The 18,484-nt window shown below is 58.2% G+C and overlaps 2 protein-coding genes across 6 annotated transcripts; both read right to left on the bottom strand.

Moving 5' to 3' along the window:
* Positions 1-7: 7 nt before the first annotated feature.
* On the bottom strand, positions 8-7,621 carry AP1G2 (adaptor related protein complex 1 subunit gamma 2). 5 transcript variants are annotated; one of them, XM_058540904.1, is made up of 22 exons: positions 7,517-7,621; positions 6,891-7,095; positions 6,355-6,479; positions 6,072-6,213; positions 5,855-5,951; positions 5,608-5,684; positions 5,394-5,489; positions 4,901-4,981; positions 4,504-4,602; positions 4,274-4,329; positions 3,991-4,104; positions 3,684-3,824; positions 3,551-3,605; positions 3,347-3,469; positions 2,596-2,685; positions 2,379-2,506; positions 2,043-2,162; positions 1,578-1,701; positions 1,359-1,494; positions 508-671; positions 214-312; positions 8-127 (listed from the first exon to the last, which is right to left on the bottom strand). In XM_058540904.1, exons 2-22 carry the CDS (start codon positions 7,092-7,094, stop codon positions 26-28), a joined length of 2,373 nt encoding a protein of 790 aa, XP_058396887.1. In that variant the 5' UTR covers position 7,095; positions 7,517-7,621; the 3' UTR covers positions 8-25. The 5 variants fall into 5 exon arrangements, with proteins under 5 accessions (XP_058396887.1, XP_058396889.1, XP_058396888.1 ...); XM_058540906.1 differs by having other exon boundaries at positions 1,377-1,494; XM_058540905.1 differs by having other exon boundaries at positions 2,043-2,147.
* Positions 7,622-7,751: 130 nt separating this feature from the next.
* On the bottom strand, positions 7,752-17,860 carry JPH4 (junctophilin 4). Its single transcript, XM_058540909.1, has 6 exons — positions 17,084-17,860; positions 16,024-16,573; positions 14,538-15,309; positions 11,319-11,437; positions 10,441-10,973; positions 7,752-9,529 (listed from the first exon to the last, which is right to left on the bottom strand). Exons 2-6 carry the CDS (start codon positions 16,400-16,402, stop codon positions 9,446-9,448), a joined length of 1,887 nt encoding a protein of 628 aa, XP_058396892.1. The 5' UTR covers positions 16,403-16,573; positions 17,084-17,860; the 3' UTR covers positions 7,752-9,445.
* Between the last annotated feature and the right edge of the window lie 624 nt (positions 17,861-18,484).

The following is an 18,484-nucleotide window of genomic DNA, read 5'->3' as shown; positions in this document are numbered from 1 at the left end:
GAGATTTCAGGCTGTGTGGAGGCTGTTACTGCCACGTCTCCACAGGCAAGTTGTTCACCTCGAAGATCTCCTGCACCGATTGGCCAAAGTGGTTGTAGGTGAGGCGAAGCTTTAGCCGCAGGGGGGCCTAGGAAGAGGAGAGTGGAGACCAGACTTAGCACCCGTGACTTCTCCCATCCGTGGGTCTCATCCACGGGGGCTTCTGGAGCTCACCTTGTTAGGATTGAGGATTCTGAGGAGCTGGGTCACCGGAAGGCCACCCTGAGCTGGAACTGTGTCCCCACTGGGGGCCTGTAGCTGCAGCTGGAAACTCTGAACACAGGAGGTTGGGGGAGCACAGAGAGGCAGCCAACCCTCCACACCCAGGAGTTCCAGACCTTCTTCCATAACGCCCCGAGTGCTTGTCCCTGCACATCACTCCTTCTCACCTCATTCTCCCCCCCACCTCCTCTACTCAGCAGCCTTTTCTCCTGGAATGCCCAGGCCACCTCTGAATCCTTTACAAACCTTGGGCACCGCGGCTTGGCAGATGAAGTGGGTGACGTCATCCCCTGAGGTGTTGGTAGCAGTGACAGTGATTAAGAGCAGAATAGGAGTTCCAGGGGGTCGAACGAAAGAAAGGTTCAGCTGTAGTCCCTCACGCTCAAACACTTTGAGATCTGGGATGGGAGCTGAGTAGGGAGAGAGAAGGAGCTCAGCGTAGGGGCTGAAGATAATGAGTTCATCCATTCGTTCAACAGAGAGTGAGCCCCCACTGGGCACAGGGCTCGGCCTGAGATGCTAGTGACAAAGTGGACAAGGTGAGGTCCCTGTTGGAGCTTACAGTCCAGTGGGGGAGAGAAACAATAAACAAGACAACAAAATAATCATTGACTAATTGGTGCCATGAAGTTAATCAACTACGCAGGAGAACTGGGAGGAGAGAACTGAAATAGGAGTGGTGGGCGGGCGCCTGACACTTTAGCTGAGGCCTGAGGAGTGAGAATGAGCCACATCATTTGATGTGCTGGGGAGACAACATTCCATGTAAAAGGAACATGAACTGTCAAGGGCTTGGGGCCGAGAGGGGGCCGGTGGGGTGGGTAGTGGGAAAGTGTATGAGACAGGCTTGGGAGTTAGCAGGGCCCCACAGGCCAGGGTAAGAAGTCTGGAACAAAGGGACGACATTGAGGGGTGTCCAGGAGGGCACTGGCATGAGCTAATGAACGCTTTTGCCTACCAAGATAGGGATGTGATGGGGGGCACACAGTAGGGAAGAGGGTACATGGCCCTCAGTCCTGGGTAAGAAGGAGAAACAGCACATTTCCACCCTGCCTTCTCTAATAAGATACCTCCCATCTCCCTTTGCTGAGGTTTACCTGGGGGTGGAGAAGCACATGGAAGGTCGAGGAGCTGTACTAGAGGACCTCCTGGGGAGGGATCCAGAGGGCGTGGATGCTGGGCATCCCCAGAAGGGCCGTCGAGGAGATCTAACAGATCCAAGAGCTTTGAGGCCTGGAGGAGAGGGCAGCAGAGTCAGGGCTGGGTATGGAAGCCCGACCAAGTCCTCTTTCCCCCAGGGCTTCCGTTCTCCTCACCTGGGGCTCTGTGGGGACTGGGGCTGCTTCCAAAAGCCGAGTTTCTTCTTTGCTTTCCTTTGCTTCCTCATCAACCTGAGGGCCACCTCGTTCCACAAGAGGCATCTTTTCCAGGATGGCAGCCCTGAGAGGATGGAATGCAGGTGTGTCCTGGGTGGACCTGGGCTTTTCATAGGAGGCATGGGGGAGGAGGGTTAGGAACATGGAGAGCCCCGGGCACATGGCAGGTCGGAAGCGCCCCTCTGATTTCCTAAGATGGCATGCTGTTGCTGCTCTTCAGATGAGCAAGGAGGGCTGGAAGCCAGCTCAGCTTCAGTGAACTGTGGGTGGGAGGCTCTGACTGTGGGTGAGGAAGGACACAGGTGAGGGTGAGACTCTTGTCCCCAGGAAGGGGGACTGGGGAGAGGACGTCTGGGGAGAGGGCAGGGCTGTGGGTCTTGCACTGCGGCAGAGCGCCCATCGCACCTCATGTGGTCGTACTTCCGGAAGAGCACGTCATACTCCACAGCCCGCTGCTGCAGCTCCACGTCCAGGCAGCTCCCGTAGATGGACACCACCTGGCGGATGCGGCTGGGCCACAGGGCGCTGCGTGAGGGGAATGGCAGCCTGCCCTGCCCTTCAACTCCAGGAGGTGGTGGGGAAGGGAGAGGCCCCACAGAGCAGGGGGAGACCCACGATACTTGGGGGGATTGGGGTGTGTGCCTGGAGAGAAACTCAGAAAGTGGTGGGCACAGCGAAGGACATCTCTCACTGGAGGCACCAAGAAGGGGGTGTCTGGGAGGGGCTGGGACCCCTTCTTACTTGTTATCCCCACGGAGCCGGGTGCTGAGCTTCATCAGGGCCGTGAGGGCATACCCTCGGGTGGCTGGCAGGGACATATGGGACTGCAGCACCCTTTCCAGCAGTGCCAACACCTCCTCTTCCTCCACCTTCACGGGGGACACAGGTAGTGACCCTGGGGCCAGCCTTGCCTCCCCTGCCAAGACCCTCCTCAGTGTCCCCCCATAGCAGGTCTCACCTGAAGGGGCTCGATTTCCTCACAGCTCCCTTCCAGCAGGAGGTCCCCGTATTCCCCGATGCACCAGGCTGCCACTTGCACCAGCGGTTGCTGCTCAGGATGAGAAACAAGCTGGGCCAGGGTCTGGGTCCCTGCCTCACTTCCAGGCCCTGTGACATCCCTTTCGGCGGTGCAGAGATGGTGGGGTTTGCAGGGATGGGGAAAGGGAAGGGCCTCGGCACGGGAGCAGGTATGTTCGAGTTTGTTCCTGGGTTCTGTGCTGGCTGCTGGGCTTCCTCTGCCCTCTGGTGGCCAGGCACCAGAATGACATGGCCTGACCACAAGGGGTGCAGTGAGGACAGGGAAGTGAGAAGGTGTCTCCCTTGAGGAAGGGGTGGTGGTTTCTGTCTACCCCACCAAGGTAGTATGGAGAGGGGGCTGTAGATACTGGCTGGCATCTGTTAATTCATTCAGCAGTCAGGTAATAATAAAACCTCATACATGGCAGATTTGATCCTCAAGACAGCTCTGGGAGGTAGGCAGGGTAGAAAACTGAGTGCACTGAGCATAAAGAAAGTTAAATGGGAACCAGAGCCAGGACAGAAGTCCAGGTGTTCTAACTAAAATCTAAGTCTGTCCTTGAGTGTCCTGCCACTAAGGAGATAGCTGTGACCCTGAGGGAAAAACAGTTGGGAACCAGGTGTAGGGAGCAGGTGGCCCAGTCAGGGCTGGGAGGGTGCGGCACCCTGGGCCTGGGTGGTGGGAGCGGTACCTGGGAGATGTCCTCTGCCAGGGCACAGTAGAGGCGGCGCACAGAGTAGGCGTGTAGCTCCTGGGCCCCCCCAATCAGCTGGGTCAGGTTGGCCACGGCGTCATCCCGCACGTGGGCGCCCGCCTGGAGGGGGTGAACGTGGCCACGTCAGTGTGGTGAACCCCGCCCACGCCCGCCCGGCTCTCAGACCAGCCCCTGCCTCACCGTTGTCAGCACGCGCAGGATGGTGTCTATGTGCCACCGCATGGATGGGGCAAACCTAGGGGACGTGGCTCATGAGTCCTGGTGCCAACCCTTCCCAGATTCCACCCTGTCTCCTGGGCACCTGTCACCTCACCTCTCTGCAGCCAGCAGGATGCCTGAGGCACAGTCGGCCCGCAGATCAGCGGGGCAGGACTGCAGAAAGCCCTGTAGCTCTTGCATCATGGCTCGCACGTTGGAGCTGTTCACCAGAGCCAGGCTCAGCTCCAGGGCCCGCCTGGCAGGACAGAGACATGTGTCACCCCCCAACGTGCCTCAGGCCCTCCCCTTCCCCAGGTCCCTATCTCCTCAGTCCCTTACTCCAGCTGCACTGGGCTGGCCCGGCTCTTGGCCCCAGGTGCCAGGCCCTCTGCCCTGCCCTCTCATTCCTCTGTCCTGCTCACCGGCTGAGGGAGGCGTCAGGTTCCCGCAGACACTCCACCACGGTGGGCCGGTGCCGCTGCACAGCACTGTGATCAGACTGCACCAGCCGCAGCAACGACGTCAGGGCCACGTACCTGGCCAGAGTGGGAGAGGACCCATTGTGACATGGCCATCAGCCCCCTTCCCGCCCCACCCTGCCCTGGGTGTTGGGATAAGAGGCAGGTGTATTGGGAGACTGGAAGGAGGAGGGCAGGGAGCCAGGGGCTCAGTGGCACAGCCCAGCCAACCACCTGGGACTATTACCTAATATTCTTGTCACTGTTGAGCAGAAAGCGGCCAAGAATGTTGACAGCTAGAACCTACGGGAGGCGGAGGTTGGGGACAGTCAGGGAAGGAGCAACCTGCTCTTTTAGGAGTGGGCACTGCATGGTACAGGATGACAGGGGTGGGGAGGAGAAACCAGGGCACAGGACCTGTCTGCCTGGCTGGGGCTGGTGGGTGGGGCCACAGGGGAGAGGCATATGGGATGATACCCGCAGGCCAGCTGCAGAGCGGATGTCCATGATGGTGAGCACTGTCTCAAACAGGACCGCGTTGCCTGCATTGCGGCTGGTGTCTGTGTTAGTGGCCACCTGAGTGGATGGGAGAGAAGATGCATCTACAGGGGGCTCTGTCCTCTCCTCAGGTCTTTGGAAGGTCTCCACCATGTCATCCCTCAACCATCTAACAAAGTTCCTGAGCCCCACTATGTGCAGGGGCTATTGCACTGAGAGAGACTGTGTCCCTGTCCTCACTGAGGTCACAGTCTAGAGGGAAATGGAGACGTGACTGTACTGCCACTCTGTGGTCGGTGGTCATGTGAGGGATGCCCAGGGCTGGTGGGATCATAGAGCAACACACCTAACCAGTGCCCGCTCCCCAGCCCCCAACCTGGGCTAGCAAGTCATTCATGGTCTCACTGCTCTCCTCGTGGTTCCGGCCCAGAATCCGAAGCAGACGAAGTATCCGGACCTAAAGTTGGGTTAAAGGTTGAAAAGTGGAGGGGTTCATAGGGTAAGGAGTCATGGGGCTGAGGAGAAAAATCCATTAAGGAGAGCATTGTGAGAGACCTGGCTGGTTCCCTAGAGGCTCCCTGCCCCTCCCTCCCCCCCAGGTCCCTTGGGCCCTGGGAGGGGATCAGAGGTGTGTGAGGCCAGGGGATTTGCGGACAAGCTTTTTTTTATTGTTACCAAACTGGATTTTCTAACTTTCAGGTGTCCCCCTCCCCGCAATGGTCCTGGGATGACCTGGGCAGACCTGTGCCTGCCACCCTTCTGCCTAAGGCACTGACTGAGCCAAAGTGTTCTCCGGGAGGTGACCACCGGCCATGGGTTTCCAGCTCAGCTCTCTGTTCCAGGGATACAGCAGGGAAGGGCCAGCCCACCTGCAGGAAGGGGTCGCTGACTCCAGATATGCTGTGTTCTGTGGAGTATCCCGTTGTCAGCAGAGTCCGGAGGATCTGCACCAGCTGGGGCACCACCTGGGGGGAGGGCACAGCCTCATCTGGGCATTCTTCCAAGTCCTCTCACCCTTCAGCCCCACTCCAACCCCACTGCTCCTCTCTTCCTGGCCCAGGGCCTGCCCCTTCTCCAGCCCACCTTTCGAAAGTGCTTGAGGGCTGCAGGGCTTCGTTCGCTGAGCTCCATGATCAGTGTGATGGTGCCCATTAGGATGCCTGGGTGAGGGTGGGGGAAGCGAATGGTGGGCCAGGGGAACAGGAGCGTCTACTGTGTGCGTGTGTGTGCACGTCCTAGCCTTCTCCTAGGAGCTGGTGTTCCCATCCCATTTTTCACTTCTGTCGGTAGCCAGAGCTGAGGCAGGGGATGGGGAGCCCGGTGGCCTTACCGTGGTGGCGTTCGCGAAGCAGTTGGGCACAGGGTGGGAGGAAGATGGTGGAGAGCTCAGGGACCTTCCGGATCATGTGCACTGCAGTCAGAACAGCCTGCAGAGGTCAGGGGGCTCAGAGAGGGTGGAGGTCTGCCAAGATGGACCCCCTACCTCTATCACATGGCAAACGGGACAGTTTCTGGAGGGGCAGGTGCCTAGAGTCCTGCCAGCTCACCTTCTTGCGCACATAGGGGCTGGGCTGCAGGAGCAGTTTCTCCACCTCAGTGGCCAGATCCCGGCACATCTCAGCAGAGCCCATGGTGCTCAGAGTGCACAGGGCCAGGCCTTGTACTGCCTGAGTCCCCTGGCTCAGGTCACTGCAGAGTTGGGAGGGCAGTCAGTCAAGGCTCTGGGAAATCCAGGCCTTCCCAGTACCTACAGCAGGCAGCCCCTTGGGATTTCCCAGTTCCCCCATCTCCCATCTCCCTGATTCCAAGTGCTTCCCAGAACCCTCTCACTTCTTGATGCTGTTGGTAATGAGCAGGTGGGCATCCTGCCTCTCATCCAGTAGAAGCATGGCCCCCAGGTAGCCCACCCTCTTGTCTGTGAATCTGGGAGAGGCGATCAGTTTCAGGCACTCCATCTATAGGGAAGGGGGCAGACCAGGAAGGGGCAGGACTGAAACCAGAGGCACTAACATCCCTTTCTATCCTCCTCCTTAATGCCAGATTAACTTGTGGGGGCACAATATCCCATCAACCTCCCTTCAACAGGAGGAGGGGCTTAGGAGATCGAGAGTCAGTGGGTAGTTTCCAGGCAATAGGAGTCGAGGATGATGGGAGAGGAGAGGAGGAGGTACCCTGAATGAGGCTGGCCAGAGAATGAAGGGTTCAGTCCAGCTGATGACCCACAGGGACTGTAATGGGGAAGGAGGTCTGCAGTGTATACTGTGAGGGTTCAGCAACTTTGTAAAATAAAAAAATCAGGGCACAGATACGTGAGGGGGTCTGAGACACTGCTCCACTAGCCTCCCTCATCAAACTCTGCCCAGTACCTGTCCAAAGTGGGCGGGGTAGCCCAACATGTGGACGTAGAGCAGTTTGGCCAGCTGGCGGTGCCTGTGCAGAGGGTCCCCATCGCGGAAGGAGGCCCGGATGTGGGCGCACTCCTTTTGGATCACCTCCCGCTCCTGGGCCTGGGTCTTGGCCCCACGAATCTCCTCGATTAGGTCTTGAAGCTTCAGCGAAGGCACCAACATCCTGGGGGTCAAAGCCCGGGAATGGAAAGGGCTTTAACCTTCTCTTGCTAGGGCTGCATGGCCTTTCTGCCCAGGGTCCCCTGGGCCAAGATCCTGAGGGCCCGGGTCCCACAGCTACCCTAAAACTGAGCCCACATTTACCTTTCTCCACGTGGGTGTCCGAACTCCACCCCCATCCCGAGGAGATCCCCATTACGCATGCGTGCCCCCCCCCAACCAGCCCGTCCCTACTGAGCACGCGCAGGAGCCCCGCCTATTTCCCACCCCCCTTCCGTCCTCCACCTGGTTTCCCATCCCTAGCTCAGCCATTTCTTTCCTTCCACGGCCCTGCGCGATTTCTCTTGCGGGACTCCTCCGCCGTTCACATCGCAGGCGGCCCCAGCTTCCCCACACCAGGATGCCATCCCTAACGCCAGCCTCACCTGGCTTCTGGCTCAACTCTGCTCCTCTGCCCCCAGCACTTCCTGGTACGGGGCCGGGCGGGGGTTGGTGCTTCGTCTGGTCCTTCCCTCTCCCCGCCCCCACCACGGGACCCCGCCCTTCCTGGGCCTCCCTGCTGAGACGTCTTGAATCCTCTGACCTCAGGCCTCTGGCTTTGGAGTTTAGGGGAAGCAGCTCTGATCCGCATAGGGGCGGCGAGACTGTCTATCAGGCCTGGGGTTTCCCCAAGAGGGCTCCTCGAACATTCTCAGCACCCGGAGAGCCTCAGAGAGCTTGGGTTTGAAGCCATCGCACCCCAAAGGAGATGACAATCCCCCCCTTTTTTGAAGTTTTTTATTAATATATTTTTTTTGTTAAATTTCTTTGTATTTTTTTTTCCTGCAAGACTTAGTGTTGGCGGCACTGTTGTAGTTTAACTTCAATCCCAAATTCCATGAAATAGAAATCAGAAGTAAAGGTTGAGAGGGGAGAAAGGAGAGATGCAGGCCAAGGAGTGAACAGAGTTTGACTAGAAAAAAAGAGGAGGATGTGTGTGGTGGGCATTCCCAGGCAAGGCCATTCCTTGAGGGAGGGGGTTGGCAGGCAGCTTGCCTCTGCCTCATGCAGGGGAGGGAGGAAAGATCCCCTGGGTACCCTACAGTCCCTCTTCCTTGGGCTTCCTGCCCCCAGGGGAAAAGCTAGTACCAGGGATCAGCCACAATCTCAAACAGGGCTCTCCACCCACCTCTCAACGGCTTTGAGGCCCACCTCTTCCCTGCCTAGAAAGTGTGTGAGATTGGTTTCCTTGATCCCCTCCTCCTGTTGTTTTCCCATTTCACAAGATTCTGATGGGGATGGGGGAAGGGACATAACCCACTTAGAGACTACTAAACTTGTCACAGCTTCTGCTGCCCTGTGAGTTCCTGTTATCTAGTCTGGTTCCGTTCCCCAGAACTGCCGCCCCCTCCACCACCGCCACGACTGCCAGAGTTGGGGAGTGGGGTCCTTGCTCAGGTGCCTCAAACCCTCTGCAGTAGAAATGTCTTCTTCAGGCCCCTTAGAAATTTAATCAAAGGCCACAAGTGAGTCCAGACCAAGCAAATAAACGTTTAGGGGGAGAGAGGAGGGTGCGAGAGGTCAATGGGTGGACTTGGCTGCACTGGACATTTGCTTTGCTTTACACATTGCTCTGGACATGGCATGCCACCCAAACCGGTTGGACGAGGGAGGGGCTGGCTGTTGAGGAGAGAAAGAGGGAGATGCTAGAGAGTCCTCCTACTTTTCATTTCCCTTATCTCCTTCAAGGAAGGATGAAGTTAGGCAAGAACCTAGCTCAACCCTTGGAGGTGAGACAGGATCCTCCCAGGTCAGAGATGGGGGCTGCACCTCCTCTGGCCTTTTCACTAGGCCTCAGAGGGACCTCAGGCCCCTTGGGTCCAGCTCCCACCACAGCTCGGCCAGTGCCTTGCCCAGTATACAGTACCCCCTTCTCCATTTTCTTCCTCCTTTCCACTTGGCTTCCAGGAGACTCCTCAGGACACCAAACCCCTACCCTCATCGAAGTTCAGGTCTAAAGAAAAGGCGGGGAGGTTGTGGGGCAATGGTCTGACTTAGATTTGTGTGTCTCAGAGAAGAGAGCAACTCTGAGGAGAAAAGCCCTTCATATGTAAACAATCTAGAGAGGGAGAAGGGGTGGGGTGGGGAAGGGAGTGAGGACGACAGACAGATCCACAGGAAATGAGAGAATCTGAAAGGAGAGAGGGGAAGAAAAAGCAAGAGATGAAAACAAAGGGGGACAGAAAAGAAAGGAAGGAAAGGGAGAAGAGAAAGAAAGATAGGAGAAGAAACAACCAGGAGGAGGAAGAGAGAAAAAGGCAGGTCCAAGGAGTGAAGAGGCAGCAACCAAAGCCAGGCTAGGCTGGGCAGGAGCCTCAGGTGAGGAGCTGGGAGAACAGGAACGCCAGGCTGAGGTCCAGGAGGGCCACGGCTCCCACCACCAGGGGGTTGGCAGCTCCCTAGAGAGAGGGGGAAATGCAGCCTCAGTCCCCGAGGACCAGGTCCAACGACAGGTCCCACCTTCCTGCCCTGGCTGAAGTGGCAAAGCTGAATGGTCACAGCCCCTCTCCTCAGTGCCAGGCGTGGGGGGATCTCCAACCTTTGTTTTGGATTGCAAAACACCCCTCTTCTCCCAGGCAGGGCCCCACCTTCCCTCTGGCTCCCTCAAGTCAGGAACAGCCCTTCCTCCCTCCACTCTCCACTCCTCTCCCACCAGCATGTCACGTGGCCCAGGCAGAAGGTGCCTGGCCTTAGTAGCAGACGTTGTTGGCAGCAGCAGCCGGTACTGCAGTAAAGCAGAGGGGGATGAGGGATGAGGATGTGGTTGCTAGGAAACAGGAGAAGACCTGAAGTCCAATCAGAGTAGAGGATTCTGGAGAATCTCCACCCCTCCTGGGTTTCTGCTGCCTTTCCTATTTCCCTTCTTCCCAGGAGAGGGAGGGAGAGTCAGGGTAGGGAGGGAACAAGCTTTTCCTTTTTTATTTCTGGGCACCAAAGAGAGAAAGTGTGGAGGTGGAGGTGGGGGTGGGGGTGGAGTAGGAAACTGGGAGTTGGAAATGATATGGAAGGAGAACAGGGAAAGATGTTCTGGCTCCACCGTTAATTATTAGTTTGTAGCTTTGGGCAAGTTACTTCAAATGCTCTGGGCCTCAGTTCCCCCATCTGTCAAATGAGGGCGTTGGACATGAAGGTCTCTTTTGAGGTGGGATATGGGCCAGGACTGGGCAGGCAGAGAGGAAGCTGAGCCCAGATCAAAGCCCCAGGGGATCAGACAGAGGCCTGGATGGAAGGAGAGGCAAGGCTTTGGGAAGAGGGGCCAGAAAGGAGCTGAGACTCTGAGGGCACAAAATGGGGATGGAGAGTGTCTCACCGGCTGGGCAGGCCTCTCGGTTGCGGCATGCTCCTCAAGCTCTTCCATCAGGCACCTGGCTTCAGGACCCCTTGAGGACGGGCCCCTCGGGACTGGTGTGGTCCCGGGCTCAGGCTCCAAGCCCCCTGGGGTCCTCAGCTGGGGCAAGGGCTCTTCATCTTCCCCCTCCTCCTCTCGAAGACTTCCAGAACTGTCGCTGCAGCCTCCGAGCAGTGGGGAACCGTCTCTGGGCCCTGGCCCCTGCATCCCAGCCTCATCCTCAGCCTCATAGCCAGCTAGTTCCTCTGCCTGCTCACCTGGGCCCCCCCACTCCTCAGGCCAAGCTTTGGGGCTGGAGAAGGGACCCTGGTCCCCCCCAGGAGGCAGTGGGCTCCGGCAGGCAGGGTGTCGCCAGGGTTGGCGGGAGGAGGCAGGACTGCTAGGCAGTTCAGGGGAGCCCTCTGAGGGGGTCAGTCCATTCTCGTACACCCCAGGGCTGTCCTCATCCAAGGGCTCTGTGTCGGAACCTTCTGAGTCCTGCCTGGGTCTGTGGCCTGGGGCAGGGATAGCTAAGAATCAGAGGGGCCTAACTGGCCTTGGGCTGCCAAAGCTACAGCTTTATCCCCTGTCTGGGCGCCTCCCAGGACTTCAGTGTCCCCAGGGTTACCGCCTCTCATTGCAAGACCGCAACCCCATAGTCGTTCTGGCCCTATTTCATAAATTCCCAGGTCCACTCTCCAAACAACCGGGCCTGGCCCCCACCCTCCGTCCCCTTGGACCCTCAATCCTTGGCTTTTCCATCCCAAGTGCCCTGCAGGGATTCCCTTCCCCTTTCCATGCCAGAGCCTCTCCAGCTCCCCAGGGGGCCCATCCCCCGCCCCAGGCTGCCCACGCCTCACCTGGGGCCTCTAACATGGGTTGCAGGTCCTGGGCTATCAGTTTGGCCATTCGAGCTGCCTCCACAGCCTTCTCGGCGACACTGCTGGCTGCCACTGCCTTTAGAAGGGCGTCTGCTGCCCTGTTGGGTTCCAGGGACAGGGACTTAGCAGACCAGCACCCCCTTCAGATTAGCCCTGCTCAGATGCTCCAGCCCCCTGGCCCAGGTCCCCACCACATCACATCCTCTGGATCTGAGCTCACCTCTGGAGTCCTCACCCTTGCTCACACTCTGCCAGCTGCTCTCCTTCCCGGCCGCCAGGGCAGCTGGCCTTTGGTTTCTTCTCCTAGAGCTGGGCTGGGCCTACTGTCATTACACCTCCCTGCTCCTCTCACACCCTTCCACCACTGCATCCTGTAGTAACACTTCCCTTCTTCCAGCTGCAGGGGCCAGGCCCTCCCCAGCTGCCCGCCACTGTCCTGTTCCTTTCCTGGTGACAAATGAGACCTCACTCTCTTAGCACATCCCTCTGCAGTCACACCTGCTTGGTGCTTACAAGCTATGCCTGCCCTCCCTCTTTGCTGTCGGCACCTCCTGTTGTTATCAACTCCTCTCACACTCCCTGGGGTCACACAGCTCTCTCTGGGGTCCAGGGCGTTTTCTTGGACCTCGATGCTGCCCTCCTGGCAGCTTTGCCCCACCCTGCCCCTTGTTCTGGGCTGCTCTCTCCCTGTGTTAGGAGCCTTTGCCTCCTTCCCCTTACTGCTGCTAGCCCTTCTTGTTATTTATCCCTGCCTCCTCCACTGCAGATTTCCCAACATGAGAATTTCACATCTTGCTTGTCTTCAGTCCTTCTGTTATCACATTGTTCTCCCCGTTTGGTCACTGCCACTGCCCCCTGCCCCCTGCCCTGCCCCCTCCTATCTGAGCTCTGAAACTGGAGTAAGGGTGGGTCCCCCCCTTTCTCCTATGATCTATTCCCTCTCCCTGCTAACATGCATGCTTTCTCAGCATGGCCATGAGACCTTCTGGGTAAGCTCTTAGTCTCCCTTCCACAGCCCCTCCCATCCTGCCCTGCTCTATAGGTAGAGGTTGCCTGGAAGCATTATCAATCCTTTCCCCACTGGGGTTTCCCAGTTCTCCCTCTGATGTCAGATGCTTCCTCAATTTTCCTTTCCCTTTCACCCTCTGTTGTTAATGTAGATGCCTTGTAATCATTCATTTAGGTCTGTAATCTTGACTGAAGGTGGGGCACAAGGAGAAGAGATAGAGGTAATCAGACATACTTGTCATGGGCTTGAATGGATCCAGACCCATGACTCCCTCTGGACCCAGGCCTGTTTTATCTGGCCTAGGAAGGCAGTCTGGGTATGGGGGTAGGGAGAAGGGTGGTGGTGTCCACTGTAGTCTTAGGTCCGCCTCCTCTCTATGTACCTTGGGAGATATGGTCAACCTCCTCCCCTCAAACCTGGTGGGACAAGGACCTTTAGGGCCTGCTTGAAGGGACCTCAGATAACCCTGTTCTTAAGGTTTTCAGAGTCTATATGACTAGACTTGTCTTGAAACTGAGCTGGTCTTGGGATTTAGGGCAGGGGATGAGGTCAGTCTTGGGTTGCATTGGCCAAGAAATTCCAACACTGCCCAGGGCCTGTGTTTTTGAGTTTAGATGGTATGGATGATCAAGTCCTAGGCAGTAGACCCAGTCTGTGCTCAGGCATCAGGCCAGGCTCAGGCTACCTGGCAGAGGCACCTGCTGCTGAGGCTCTGCTGTATCCATGGCAGCTGGCAGCCAATCAGGTTTGCCAGGCCTGTTGCTGGGGAGACCAACCAGCCTCCTCCCACTGCCTGATCCTTCAGCTACTGAGATCAGTTTTTCCTGCACATGCCTGCTCCCCATCTAGCCTAAAGTGCTCCCTGGTGCTCTGCCCTCCCCCTTCTCTAGCTTAAGGCCCTAGACTTGAACCACCCAGACACTCAGATATAGCTACAGATAGACATTCTCTGGCTCAGGCATCTACTCTGGATATGACATGTTCATACACACACACACACACACCCCTTGTCATCCATTATACAAACTCACTGAAGCATATTTGGACATATCTTGACCTGTGATCCTCTGAAACAGTCTCAAATTTAAACAAAATCCTTCAACTGTGCCCTCTCCTTTAAAGAAAATCCAATATGTAAAAATTGATCTGTGTGAGTTGTGTAAATCAGGGCCTGTGAATCTAATTACAAATGGATTTTTGGCTTTCTTTAGGTCTTTGCTATCTAATCCAGTAGTCACAAGCCATATGTTAAGCACTTAAAATGTGGCTAGTCTGAATTGAAATGATATGCTGTAAGTATAAAATACATACTAGATTTCAAAGACTTAGGGAAAAAAAGGGGGAATGTAAAATATCTCATTAATAATTTTATATTGATTAAAGGTTGAAATGATAATATTTTGAATATATTGGTTTAAATAAAATATATTATTTAAATTCATTTCATCTATTTCTTTTTATTTTTTCATACGGCTACTACAAGATTTAAAATTATGTATCTGGCTTACATTATATTCCTACTGGACAGTGCTGCTTTAGATAAGGTTCCTGATGCATGGAAATGTAATCTGATTTACAGAAAGAAAATTTCATTTACTGGCAAGCCTCCTTTCCCGAAACCTTTTATTAGTTGAGTAAAGAGACAGAAAGGAGGCAAAGCTGAGAGGGACTATCTTTCCAGATGGATGGGTCAGCTGTACAAACTAGACCTGCCCAAGGCCCAAGGCTGACACCATATAAGACTGTGTGCAGGCCAGGTGTGGTTAGGCATGCACACTCCCTGTCTCTCTGCCCAGGGCTGCTGCTCCTGACCTGAGGCTTGGAGGCTGGATCAGCTGCAAGAAGAGGAAGACTAGGGACGTGTCTGAGTTCCAAGAGGTTTCTTGGGCCTGCACAAGGCAGCACTCATTGCTATTCCTACACACAACAATGACACACATCGCCACAAAAGATACTGAGACACGCTTCCCTCAGATACCCAGCCACCCACAGTTACACCCACATCCACCTGTAGCCTCAGATAAACACCCCAAATACCCAAGGCTACAACTGCCTGGCCCTAGGCCTGCTCTCCCCAGCTAGGCCCTAGGCCTTGGGTCTTGGTCCTCCTTTAGGCACTGTCCCCCTTCCCTGTCCCCAGGGTACCTTCTCCCCTTAGCCTAGCTTTGGCCTCTGCACCGGATGCCCACCTGGCAGCGGCGATCTCTTGGCGTTGGCGGGCGGTGCTCACGGCTCGACGGGCACCCTCGACAGCCCTGTCCACCTTCTCCTTGACTTTGCCCCGCCGAAGGGCCAGAGGCAGGAGGCTGCGCACGCGCCCCCCGTGCACCAGCCGGTTGCGCTTGTACTTGCCCTCCTCGCGGGAGCCGTCGGGGCGGGTGGTGCGCCCGTAGCCGTGCCGCCGGTTGCCCAGCCACTCGCCCTCGTAGCGCAGCCCGTTGGAGCGCTGGCTCACGCCGTAGCCGCTGCGCCGGTCGGCGCGCCATTCGCCCGCATACACCTCCGTGGCGGAGCCCTCGATGAGGGCTGGCGGCGCTGGGGCCGGGGGCCCGCTGGCCTCGGAGACCGGGGGTCCTGTGCTGCCCACCTCGCTGCTCACCTCGCTGCGCAGGGAGCCCCGCTTGCTGCCCAAGGAGCTGCGGCGCCCGCCCGCCCGCAGCCCGCTGAGCAACAGAGAGCGGCGGAAGAACCCGCCGGCGGCGGGGGTGCGCTTTCGGGAGGACGCGCCGTCTGCGTCCCCGGGCCCGGCCAGCACGAAGCCGCCCCGGGAGCCCGAGGCCGGGCTGCCTCCCTCGTCGCCTGGCAGGGGCAGGGGCGGGGGCGGCGTCGGGGGGTCGCTGTGGCCCGAGTCCAGCGAGGTGCGGCGGGGCGAACGCAGCAGCGCCGCCTGATGGTAGGGCACACTCTGGCGCACTCCGTAGCCGTGGCGCTTCCCGGCCTGCCACTGGCCCTGGTAGGTGCCTGCGGGCGGGGTAGGACCGGGAGAGAGAGTCAGGACCCGCTGCTCCTTGCACCCCAGGCCCCAAGCGCCCCTGGAAGTCTAAGTGTCGGGTGAGAGAGGTGGGGGCAGTTAGCGTGGAGGTCGGGGAAGGGCACTAGGAGCTAGGGACAGGCCAGGCTGGGTCGGAAGGTGTGGAAGAGCAGAGTGAAGACAAACAGGTAGCAGGAGATAGGTGAATTTGAGCAGTGCAGGTAGACAAGGGGAAGGGGGAGGGCCAGGCAGGCTGGGTATGTGAAGGACAGACAGTCCAGAGGGTGTGAGGGACAGGCTGACAGGGGTGTAGGAGATAGTCATGTGACAGGCAAACAGGACTAAGAGGGGCAAGCTGACTGAGGGAATGTGGGGGAACAAGGAGAGCAGAGGTGTTAGGGACAGGCAGGTGGAGAGGGGAGGTGTGTGGGAAAAGCAGACGCGGGTGTGGGAGGGTCAGGTAGATGGAGGGTGTGAGGGCCAGGTAAACAGAGAAGGGGTGAGGGCAGGCAGATTGGGAAAGGGGAAAGCAGGCAGGGGACAGGCAAATGAAGAAGGCGTGTGTAATGGTGGGAGGAGAGGGAAGAAAGATGGGCGCAGATCGCTGGGGAAGGCGTCTAGGAAAACAGCGGGCACGGGGGCTATATAGCTGGGGAAGGCGCGCGCGGACGAGCAGACAGACAGTATTGGGCCGGGCCCCGCACCTCCGTCGGAGTAGGTCTCCGTGCCGTAGCCGTCCTGGAAGCCGTCCTTCCAGAGCCCGGCGTAGCGCAGGCCGGACACGCTCTCCCACACGCCGCTGCGCCCCTTCAGCCCGCCCAGCCACTCGCCGCGGTACGTCCAGCGGCTCTTGCGCTCCACGCCCAGCCCTTCGCGCTTGCCCTGCTGCCAGTGGCCCTGGTAGCTGTGTCCGCCGGGCCCCGTGAAGACGCCCAGTGACTCGAAGCCGTGCGCCCAGCAGCCGCTGTACTCGCCCTGGGCGCCAGGCCCCGTGCACACGCCGTAGCCATGTGCCCGCCCCGCCTCCCAGCCCCCCACGTAGCAGCCCCCGTCGTCAAAGTCGAACTTGCCCCCGGGGGACATGCATGTAGTTGGCGCGGCCTCAGCCCCCCGGTGGCTCAGCGCATCCTGGGGCTGGAGAGCCGGCTGGGGGCCTGGGAGCCGGGCGAGGCCTGGGGGCGGGTGCAGTTAGACCGGGGCCGGGCGGGGGGGCCCCAGCACGGGCTGGCAGGGCCGGACCCTCATCCTGAGTGGCTGCGGAGAAAGAGGGGGGAAGTGGCGAGCGAGGCCCCTCCTCTTCGCCCGCCGCTTCTTGGCCCAGTGGCTCCGGGGCATCAGCACCGCCCTCCAACCCCCCACCCTTCGGCAGCGTCTTCCAGCAGCTCCTAAGCTTTGGGGGCTTCCCCACCCCTCCCTTCTTGTAGAGGACCCCTCCCAGGACTTGGGGTCCCAACCCCAAGCGGGAGTCTCACTTCTCCAATCTAGAACCCCGAAGTGTCGAGTGTGGATGGCAGTTTAGGGGGTCCTAAGAGGGGGCTGGGCAGAGTCGTAGGCCACCCGCTTCTCTAGCTGCTGTCAGGATCCCTCTGCCCCGGTTCTTTGGCTTCCCAGGCAAGGAGGGGTGTGAAGACGCAGTGGGGAGATCGGAGCAAGATGGGCAGAAGGGTTTGGTGGGGGAAAGGATGGGGATGGGGGAGGCTCTGCAGGGGAAAGGCAAGGGTGAGGATGGGCAGACAGGAGAAAGGGATGGGGCAGGTTACTCACCATGTGGGCTGAGGCTCAGGCTGCCTCCCAGGCACAGCATCCATGGCAGGATACCTCCACTCCCACCTCACCCCGGCAAGCCAAGCCCCCTCCTTCCGGAGAGACTGCTCCGACCCAGAGAGCTAAGGTGGGGGAACCGCAGGCGAGTCCCCTCTCTCCCCAGCTGGAGGAGCAGGCGGTGGAGGGGGGGCGCGAGGTAGTGACAGGGGTAGGGGGAGAGGAGAAGAGTGTAGGGAAAAAAATCTGCCTTGGATGGAGATAGGGAAGAGGAGCTGGGAGCTGGATGGGAAGGGAGAGGGGGCTATCAAGAGGGGGTGTCTTTATTATTTTTTTCTTCTTATGGTTGGGAGAGGAAAAAAAAAATCAAAATTCCGATTCCATCCCAGCACAAATCAATGTTTGCTCCATCCCAGCATCACGGGGGAGGCTGGGCCAGGCAGATTTAAAGGGACAGGGAGAAGAGAGGAGAGGAGAGGATAGAGAGAGGAGCAGGAGATGAAGAGCCAGTGGCGATGATAGCGGTGGTGGGGGGATGCCCAGGCAGAAAAGGAGGGGTGCCTGCTGAACCTGTGGGGAGGGAGGAGGCAGGTAGAAAGGAGAATGAGAGGCACAGAGACCCCCAGGGTGGAAAGAAACCTTGGGAAGCTGGAAGGGAGTGGGGTGAGGCCGAGGGGAGGGGAGAGGAGCGAGGGGGAGGAGACTGAGCTGAGATGGGGAGGCTGGGGGAGGCCGAAGCCAGGCGGGGGAGGAAAGATGCTGGCGAGGCCGGGAGAGGGCGAGAGGAATACAAAGAAAGAGGTGCAGGGGTGAGAGCTAAGGAGGGAGGAGATACTGCTGGAGAGGGAGGGAAAGAGGGAGGGAGACCCATTCCGGGCCTGGTGAGGGATGGCAAGGAAGAGAGAAGCACGGGAGGAGAAAGAGGGAGGAAGAAATAGATATGCAGAGGGAGAGAGCGCAGTAAGGGTTGTGAAGGGAGAGAGAGAGATCTGCGCAGCGAAGGGCATGCATGGGCATAGAAATCTGGGCAGGAAGAGCCCCAGCAGAGGCCAGAGGCCCGGAAGTGGTATCTGTGGGGCACTGGGGAGAAGGATGAACCTGCCAGCTGCTTGGACTGAAGCCAGGGAGCCTTTGGGCGTGGATGCCTGTGTCCACCAACTCCACCATCTGTCCTCCTTAAGAAACCGCTGCAGGGGGACCAGGAGGCTCCCCCACTTGCACTTTCTGGGGAAGCTTGAAATGGGGCCCTGCCAGGAAGCCTGGCCCCAGCAGTGCCTTCCCGGGCCTTGCCATCCTCCACCCCCACGAGCTCCTTCTCCCTGGGCTGTCCCTCTGAGGGGGAGGGGTGGCATGAGGGGTATATTGTTTGTGAATGGGAAACAGGAGGTCATGCTTGGTGGTACC

This window comes from Diceros bicornis, chromosome 5 (genome assembly GCF_020826845.1).
Source record: "Diceros bicornis minor isolate mBicDic1 chromosome 5, mDicBic1.mat.cur, whole genome shotgun sequence".
NCBI classification, from domain to species: domain Eukaryota; kingdom Metazoa; phylum Chordata; class Mammalia; order Perissodactyla; family Rhinocerotidae; genus Diceros; species Diceros bicornis.
This window is presented reverse-complemented; position numbering and strand designations above follow the sequence as displayed.

Coding starts and splice junctions, on each gene's coding strand:
- AP1G2 (XM_058540904.1), bottom strand. CDS start 7,094: ATGTTGGTGCCTTCGCTGAAGCTTCAAGACCTAATCGAGGAGATTCGT. Junction 2,507..2,595: donor AGGAAATCGAGCCCCTTCAG/GTGAGACCTGCT, acceptor TCCCCCGTGAAG/GTGGAGGAAGAGGAGGTGTT. Junction 672..1,358: donor ATGTGCTTCTCCACCCCCAG/GTAAACCTCAGC, acceptor CTCCCTACTCAG/CTCCCATCCCAGATCTCAAA.
- JPH4 (XM_058540909.1), bottom strand. CDS start 16,402: ATGTCCCCCGGGGGCAAGTTCGACTTTGACGACGGGGGCTGCTACGTG. Junction 11,438..14,537: donor CAAGAGATCGCCGCTGCCAG/GTGGGCATCCGG, acceptor GGAACCCAACAG/GGCAGCAGACGCCCTTCTAA. Junction 10,974..11,318: donor ACCCATGTTAGAGGCCCCAG/GTGAGGCGTGGG, acceptor TCCCTGCCCCAG/GCCACAGACCCAGGCAGGAC.